This window comes from Pristiophorus japonicus, chromosome 22, assembly GCF_044704955.1.
Source record: "Pristiophorus japonicus isolate sPriJap1 chromosome 22, sPriJap1.hap1, whole genome shotgun sequence".
NCBI lineage: Eukaryota > Metazoa > Chordata > Chondrichthyes > Pristiophoridae > Pristiophorus > Pristiophorus japonicus.
This window is the reverse complement of record NC_091998.1, coordinates 65,916,644-65,925,721: the sequence shown is the minus strand read 5'-3', so window position 1 is coordinate 65,925,721 and position 9,078 is coordinate 65,916,644. Positions and strand designations below refer to the sequence as shown.

General features: G+C 46.4%; 1 protein-coding gene across 1 annotated transcript in view; it reads left to right on the top strand.

Annotated features, from left to right (window-relative positions):
• The window catches only part of bag4 (BCL2 associated athanogene 4), a 43,013-nt gene that overhangs the window by 3,110 nt on the left and 30,825 nt on the right, over positions 1 to 9,078 (top strand). The window contains exon 2 of the mRNA XM_070866321.1: positions 7,388 to 7,498. Within this exon, the coding sequence (XP_070722422.1) occupies positions 7,388 to 7,498 (111 nt within the window). The remainder of the gene's footprint in view (positions 1 to 7,387; positions 7,499 to 9,078) is intronic.

Sequence of the window (9,078 nt, the reverse complement as noted above, 5' to 3'; positions counted from 1 at the left end):
GGGGGGGAGGAGTAGAGAGGGGGGGGGGGGAGAGGGGAAGGACGGACGGAGAGAGAGAGAGAGAGAGAGAGAGATAGAGGAAGGGACGGAGAGAGAGATAGAGGAAGGGACGGAGAGAGAGATAGAGGAAGAAACGGAGATGGTAAGCAGGAGTTAGTGAGCGGGAAGCAGGGAGATACCTTAAAGGGGCAAGGACAACCCACACAGCTCAGTAGTTAATAGTTGCCTCGCGTTTTTTAAACATAAAGGCGTTGCCTCTTTGCGAACGTGTGCTGCCCTTGGTAAATGTTTGCACTCTGCAGTGCCTTACCCAAGTGCCACTTGTTACCATGGGCGTGCAACCAGCAGGAATCGGAAGGCTATTTGAACGGATCCTTTTCCAACCCCTCAACCCCAACATGTTCATATACCTTTCCAGCCGGCAGTAATCGCCCAGTCAGAGGCACGAGCCCTGGCTGATTTGTCCTCGCCCAGCAGCATTGAAACAAATTATTGAGTCCCAAAAATTTACAGCACAGGAGGAGGCCATTCGGCCCATCGCGTCCGCGCCGACCGACCAAGAGCTATCCAGCCTAATCCCACTTTCCAGCTCTTAGTCCGTAGCCCTGTAGGTTACGGCACTTAAGTGCACATCCAAGTACTTTTTAAATGTGGTGAGGGTTTCTGCCTCTACCGCCCTTTCAGGCAGCGAGTTCCAGACCCCCCACCACCCTCTGGGTGAAGAAATTTCCCCTCATATCTCCTCTCCTATCTCCTCTCATCTTTCTACCAATTGCTTTAAATCTATGCCTCCTGATTATTGAACCCACTGCTAAGGGAAATTGGTCCTTCCTATCCACTCTATCCAGGCCCCTCGTAATGTTGTACACACTTGTAATCCAGGAGCATCTCTGGAAGAGATGAGCTAACTTGTTGCAGGCAGATGATCACCACAAGGCCTTTAAGACTGAGCACGACACCTAGCTGGGCATTTACCCACTGTGCTGTCATTGATATTGCAATGCTCAAACCCAAGGAGCAGTCACACTTGTCTGGTTCAGCGCTGAGAGATTCTGGCTTTTGCCTGGATTCTCCCAAATGAATATCCAGACACGGGTTGTCAACCTTTTCATGGAAATCCAACCCTTGCCCACACTTGGTTACAACTCCAGACCTACTCCTCGGCGCTGAAGGTAACAGATGCTCCATTGAGTTTTTAAGATTAAAGAGTGATCTGATCGAGGTCTTTGAAATGTTAAAAAAGATTGGATCGGGTAGATGCAGAGAAGCTATTTCCTCTGATGGTGAAATTAAGATTGAGGGACATAATGTTAAAAATTAGAGCCAGGCACTTTAGTAGAAATCTGAAACTCGTTCCTGCACACCACCCCCCCCCCTCCCCCCCAAAAGGCTGCGTTGCTGGGATAGTTGGCAGATTTTTGATAGGTAAAGGTATTGAGGTATATGGCAGGTAAATGGACTTAAGGTATGGATTAGCCATGATCCAACTGAATGGGTGAGACAGGCTCGAGGAGCTGAACGGCTTACTCCTGTTCCTATGTTATAGCTGGTCAATGTGTTTTTTGAGGGGATCCAAATGCCCCTTTTATTTCTGAGGAGCAAATCCACAATCATCATCACCATCGGCAGTCCGTCGAAGCTTCCACGCTGAAAAGGGATGAGTTCACAGGTGTTTCAATGAAGGACCTAATATTCCAGATCCTGAACTACATCCTGAAGGGTGGAAGACGCCTGTGCGTGGATTTTTTTTACGTGGGGTGACCGTTGCACACCAGCCACCACACGGGCTTGACAGAGCGAGGTCTTGGTCCAGTGGCAAGGGTTAACCAGGACGACTGGAGACCTGCTCTGCTGCATGGAGTGCGCACACATATCGCAGTGTGGGCTGGGCCCGTGCTGCCCCTGGGCCCCGGCCCCAAACTCGTGCCTCCCCTGGGCTCCGATCACGTCCCTCTACAATCTCTTGCTGCTCCTTCGCCCCGATCTCGCCGCTCCTGCTGTACCTGCCCACGTTCCAATCACCGACCTGGGAACATACTTTCACACTAATCTGCATTCATTTTCTTTCCAAAAGCCTCGAGAATCAGTGGTTCCAGCACGGAAGAAGGCCATTTGGCCCGTCGAGCTTGTGCCAGCTCTTTGCAAGAGCACCTCAGCTAGTCCCACTCCCCTGCGCTTTCCCCATAGCCCTGCAAAATAAAAATTCTTTCAGGTACTTTTCCAATTCCCTTTTGAAAGCCGTGATTGAATCTGCCTCCAACACCTTTTCAGGCAGCGCATTCCAGATCCTAACCACTCACTGCGTAGAAAAGGTTTTCCTTATGTCACCTTTGGTTTTGTGCAAGCATCTTAAATTAGAAGGGGAGGTGCAGCGAGACCTGGGTGTCATAGTACATCGATGAGTCATTGAAAGTTGGCATGCAGGTACAGCAGGCGGTGAAGAAGGCAAATGGCATGTTGGCCTTCATAGCGAGTATAGGAGCAGGGAGGTCTTACTGCAGTTGTACAGGGCCTTCGTGAGGCCTCACCTGGAATATTGTGTTCAGTTTTGGGGTCTCGATCTGAGGAAGGACGTTCTTGCTATTGAGGGAGTGCAGCGAAGGTTCACCAAACTGATTCCCGGGATGGTAAGACTGACATACGAGGAGAGACTGGATCGACTGGGCCTGTATTCGCTGGAGTTTAGAAGAATGAGAGGGGATCTCATAGAAACATATAAAATTCTGACGGGCCTGGACAGGTTAGATGCAGGAAGAATGTTCCTGATGTTGCCATTTAAGGCCAAGATGAGGAGAAACCTCTTCACTCAGTTGTTAACCTGTGGAATTCTCTACCGCAGAGAGTTTTTGATGCCAGTTAGTTAGATGTATTTAAGAGGGAGTTAGATATGCCCTTACGACTAAAGGGGTCAGGGGCTATAGAGAGAAAGCAGGAAAGGGGTACTGAGGTGAATGATCAGCCATGATATTGAATGGTGGTGCAGGCTCAAAGGGCCAAATGGCCTTCTGCACCTATTTCTATGTTTCTATGTGTCCTCTATGTTCCTGACCCTTCCACCAATGGGAACAGTTTCTCTCTCTCTACTCTGTCTGGACCCCTCATGATTTTGAATACCTCGATCAAATCTCCTCTCAACCTCCTCTGCTCCAAGGAGAACAACCCCAGCTTTTCCAGTCTATCCACGTAACTGAAGTCCCTGGAACCATTCTCATAAATCTTTTCTGCACCCTCTCTAAGGCCTTCACATCCTTCCCAAAGTGTGGTGCCCAGAATAGGACACAGTACTCCAGTTGGGGCTGAGCCAGTGTTTTATAAAGGTTCATCATAATTTCCATGCTTTTGTACTCTATGCCTCTATTCATGAAGCCCAGAATCCCGTAAACCTTTTTAACCGCTTTCACAACCTGCCCTGCCACCTTCACTGATTTGTGCACATACACCCCCAGGTCTCTCTGTTCGTGCACCCCCTTTAGGATTATAATATTTAGTTTACATGTCCCCATCTCATTTCAAAATGTATCGCATTTTTGCACTAAGTTTCATCTGCCACGTGTCCGCCCATCCCACCAGCCTGTCTGTCTTCCTGAGGTCTATCACTATCCTCCTCACTGTTCACTATATTTCCAAGTTTTGTGTCATCTGCAGATTTTGAAATAGTGCCCTATACACCCAAGTCATTAATATATATCAAGAAAAGCAGTGGTCCCAGTACCGACCCCTGGGGAACACCACTGTATACCGTCCTCCAGTCCGAGAAACAGCCATTCACCCCTACTCTCTGTTTCCTGTCACTGAGACAATTCTGTATCCATGCTGCCACTGTCCCTTTTATTCCACGGGCTTCAACTTTGCTGCAAGCCTATTATGTGGCACTTGTCCAATGCCTTTTGGAAATCCATGTCCACCACGTCAACCGCATTGCCCTCATCAACCCTCTCTGTTACCTTATCAAAAAACCCGATCAAGTTAGTTAAACATGATTTGCCTTTAATAAATCCGTGCTGGCTTGCCTTAATTAATCTGCCCCTATCCAAATGACTGTTTCTAAAAGCTTCCCCAAGACCAAGGTAAAATTGACTGGCCTGTAGTTGTTGGGTTTACAATGGTGTAAAATTTGCAATTCTCCAGCCCCCTGGCACCACTCCCGTATCTATGGAGGATTGGAATATTATGGTCAGTACCACCTCGATTTCCGCCCTCAATTCCCTCAGCATCCACTCCTGATGATTATCTACTTTAAATACAGCCAGCCTTTCTAAAACCTCTTCTTTATCACTGTTTAACCTATCAAGTGTCTCCACTACCTCCTCTTTCACTCTGTCTATGGCAGCATCCCCTTCCTTGGGAAAAGTATTCATTTCGTACCTCAGCCATACCCTCTGCCTCCATGTGTAGGTCTCCTTTTTTGTCCCTAATCGACCCTACCCATCCTCTTGCTGCCCGTTAACTATTTATGTGCCGAGAGAAGACTTTTGGATCACCTTTTATGTTGGCTGCCATTCTATTCTCATTCCGTCTCTTTGCCCCTCATTTTCTTTTTCACTTCTCTGAACTTTCCATATTGAGCTTGATTCTCAGATGCATTCTCGACCTGACATCTTTCATACATGCTTTTTTTTCTGCTTTAGCTTACTCTCTAACTCTTGTCATCCAGAGACCTCTGACTTTAGTTGCTCTACCTTTCCCCCTAGTGGGGATGTCCCTCGACTGTACCCGAACTATTTCCTCTTCAATTTGTTCCATTACAGCCTGCCAATCTTTGATTGCTGTTTACCCGGGCCAGATCCCAATGAAATTGGCCTTCCTCCAATTAAATATTTTTGCTCTGGATTACTCCCTGTCATTTTCCATAGCTAATCTAAACCTTATGATACTATGATCACTATTCCCTAAATGTTCCCCTATCAACACTTGCTCCATCTGACCCACTGTATTCCCCAGAACCAGATCCAGCAATGCCTCCTCCCTTGACCGGGCTGGAAACATACTGACCAAGAAAGTTCTCCTGAACACTTCAGAAATTCTTCCCCCTCTCTGCCCTTTGCAAGATTATCCCAGTCTATATTAGGATAGTTATAGTCCCCCATTATCACTACTCTATAGTTCCTGCATCTCTCTGTAATTTCTCTACAAATTTGCTCCTTTTTTTTCCCCACTAGTTGGTGGCCTGTAGAATACACCCAGTCGTGTAATGGCGCTTCCATTGTTTCTTAACTCTAGCTGGAAAGATTTTGACCTCTCTCCGCACTAACATTCTTCTTGACTAATACTGCCACGCCACCTCCTCTCTTTCCTGAACAGCTTTTTTCCAGCAATATTTAATACCCAATCCTGCTCTATTTTGACCCAGGTCTCCATTATTGCCATGTCATCATATTCCCATGTGGCTATTTGCACCTGCAGCTTACCAACTTTATTTCCTATGCTACGTGAATTGGTCGTGCCATCTCCAGCCCCAGTTATAACTCCAGCCCGTAGATTGCCTTTGTACCGAAGGGTAAATATTCCGTGTAGTTAGATTTTGTCCAGAGTTTTAAGAACATAAGAAATAGGAGCAGGCGTAGGCCATTTGGCCCCTCGAGCCTGCTCTGCCATTCAATGAGATCATGGCTGATCTTCAACCTCAACTCCACCTTCCTGCACTATCCCCATATCCCTTAATATCCCCAAATCTATCGATCTCTGTCTTGAATCGACTCAAAGACTGAGCCTCCACAGCCCTCTGAAGCAGAGAATTCCAAAGATTCACCACCCTCTAAGAGAAGTTGTTTCCTCTCATCTCAGTCCTAAATGGCCAACCCCTTATTCTGAGACTGTGACCCCTGGTTCTAGACTCCCAGCCAGGGGAAACATCCTCCCTGCATCTACCCTGTCACGGCCTGTAAGAATTTTGTACATTTCACAATGAGATCGCCTCTCATTCTTCTAAACTCGAGAGAATGTAGGCCTAGTCTGCTCATAGGACAATCCCCCGCCCCCATCCCATGAATCAGTCTGGTGAACCTTTGTTGCACTCCCTCTGTGGCAAGTATACCCTTCCTTGGGTAAATAGAACAAAACTGTACACAATACTCCAGGTGTGTCTCACCAGGGCCCTATATAATTGCAGTAAGACGTCTTTACTCTTGTACTCAAATCCTCTTGTAATAAAGGCCAACTTACCATTTGCTTTTTGTCAAGGATGCCTCAGTGACCATTATTCACACCACATATTGCCCCCACTTTCAGACTCTGAAGTCACCATCACCACATTATGGCAGCCTCATGAGCAGCCAAAGTTAGCCTCACGTACAAACCTGGGCACAGCTTTACTATCCTCAGCTGGCGGGATGGATGTATCTGTGTAGAGTATGCAATCATGTGTAATCAGGAAAGCAAATGGAATGTTGGCTTTTATTGCAAAGGGGATGGAGTATAAAAGCAGAGAAGTCCTGCTACAACTGTTCAGGGTATTGGCGAGGCCATACCTAGAGTACTGCATATAGTTTTAGTCTCCATATTTAAGGAGGGATATACTTGCATTGGAGGCTGTTCAGAGAAGATTCACTAGGTTGATTCTGGAGATGAGGGGGTTGACTTATAATGGTAGGTTGGGTCTATACACATTGGAGTTCAGAAGAATGAGAGATGATCTTATCGAAACATAAGATAATGAGGGGGCTCAACAAGGTGGATGTAGAAAGGATATTTTCACTCGTAGCGGAAACTAAAACTAGGGGACATAGTGTCAGAATAAGGGGCCGCCTATTTAAAACTGAGATGAGGAGGAATTTCTTCTGAGGGTTATAAATCTCTCGAATTCTCTGCCCCAGAGAGCTGTGGAGGCTGAGTCATTGAATATACTTAACACGGAGATAGACTGATTTTTGAATGATAAGGGAATAAAGGGTTATGGGGAGCGGGCAGGGAAGTGGAGCTGAGTCCATGATCAGATCAGCCATGATCTTATTGAATGGCGGAGCAGGATCGAGGGGCCGTATGGCTGACTCCTGATCCTATTTCTTATGTTCTAATATCTCCTCCCTTTGCAGACATCAGTTTAATTCTAACTGCCCCAGCGGGCACATTTATTAAAAGTGAAGAACTTAGCTGTGTCTCTCTGATATTTTGTGTTTTTATATATATTTGACGAGCTGTTTGTCTTTCTGCTCTTTGGAGAGTGATGTCACACATGAGTGAGCACTGGTTTGTTTAGGAATGAAGATCATTTTTTAAATCAGCCATTTTGTTTCATTCTACATTGCATGACTGCTTTTCGGATTGATTTCCTGTAAGGTGGTGAACTCCCTTTGCTGTATTGAGGTTCTAGCAACTTTAATCAAAAAGTTCCTGATGGATTGCACACTTGATTCCGGTTGCTTTATTCCCTTTCACTCATTTCTTCCAGGAAATGCCATATCCGGGATATGCCTCCAATTACTGGTATCCCACTGGGCACCAAACTGCTTCATACCCGAGTAACTATTCTCAAGTGATGGACCATCAAATGCCTCCACAAGTAAGTAACTTATTCATTTATTCTTTCAAGGGAATTTAAGCACAGTAAATACTTGAGCGAGTGAGTTACAAGCTAGAATCTAATCGAGGGGTTCAGATGGCTTGCGTATAGAATAATGTATATTTGTGAGTTATAGGCTGGGAAGTTATCCAGCCATGGATTTGAGCCGTAATTTCCTCGATTTCAACAGTGATTTTGCTGGAGCGGGGCTTCTCGCTGTGTGCCTTGTTGGTCAGACTTTTTCCCCTCGCCCTTCAGCTCAAATTGTTTGCCTTGTGGAAGTTCGAGCTGGTAACGGCACGGGGAGGGCATCAGGGCATCTGGGACCTCGGTGAACAGCAGGACCAACAATCCATCTCAACCAATGAGATTTAAGGATTGAGCAAAAAATACAGGGGCGACAGAAAAAAATGGGGTGAATTAGAGTCAGATCAGGTAGAGAAATAGAGGGGAAAAGTTTGGATTAAGAGAGAAGAGACGGAGAGGAAAAGTAAAAATGTAAAATCTCTCAAAACAATTTGCTACATGCAGGAATGAGACCCCACGGTTTAAATTGTTCCCTGTGTGTGATCGCACTCTCGCCTGTGAGTCAGAAGGTTGTGGGTTCAAGTTCCACTCCAGACACCTGAGAGCACACAATCTAGGCTGACACTCCAGTGCAGTGCTGAGGGAGTGCCGCACTGTCAGAGGTGCCACCTTTTGGACGAGATGTTAAACCGAGGCCCCATCTGCCCTCTCAGGTGGATGTAAAAGATCCCACTGCACTATTTTGAAGAAGAGCTGGGGAGTTATCCCCGGTGTCCTGGCCAATATTTATCCCTCAATCAACATTAAACAAACATTACCTGGTCATTATCACATCGCTGTTTGTGGGAGCTTGCTGTGTGCAAAATTAGCTGCTGCGTTTCCCACATTACAACAGTGACTACACTCCAAAAGTACTTCATTGGCTGTAAAGCACTTTTAGACAACCGGTGGTTGCGAAAGGCGCTATATAAATGCAAGTCTTTCTTTCTGGGCCAGAGAGTTGAGTGGCAATACAGGAACATAAATCTCCTTATTAAAAATGTGCTTGTGCTGATTGAGTACTGGCCCTAACTTTCTGCGGCAAGTTTAATTGGCAATTAATGAGCAAATCCAGCCATTCCTTGAAACTCTCGGGGGAGTTGGAGGCGAACTACCGTTTTCATGAGGCACGAATAGTCCAGCAAACTGGCAACTTGCGGGTTATCTCTTCCTCGCCACCAGTTGCTGGACGATTTACACAGTAATAACGGCGTTCAGAAAGGTGGACCATATACAGTAGACACCACAAATCACTGGAGAATACCAACGACGATGTCTCGGCAAGATCCTGCAAATTCCCTGGGAGGACGGACGCACCAACATCAGTGTTCTCGATCAGGCCAATATCCCAGCATCGAAGCACTGACCACACTTGACCAGTTCCGTTGGGCGGGCCACATTATCCACATGCCTGACACAAGACTCCCAAAGCAAGCGCTCTATTGGAACTCTTACACGGCAAACGATCTTCAGATGGGCAGACAAAACGTTTCAAAGGCACTCTCAAAGCCTCC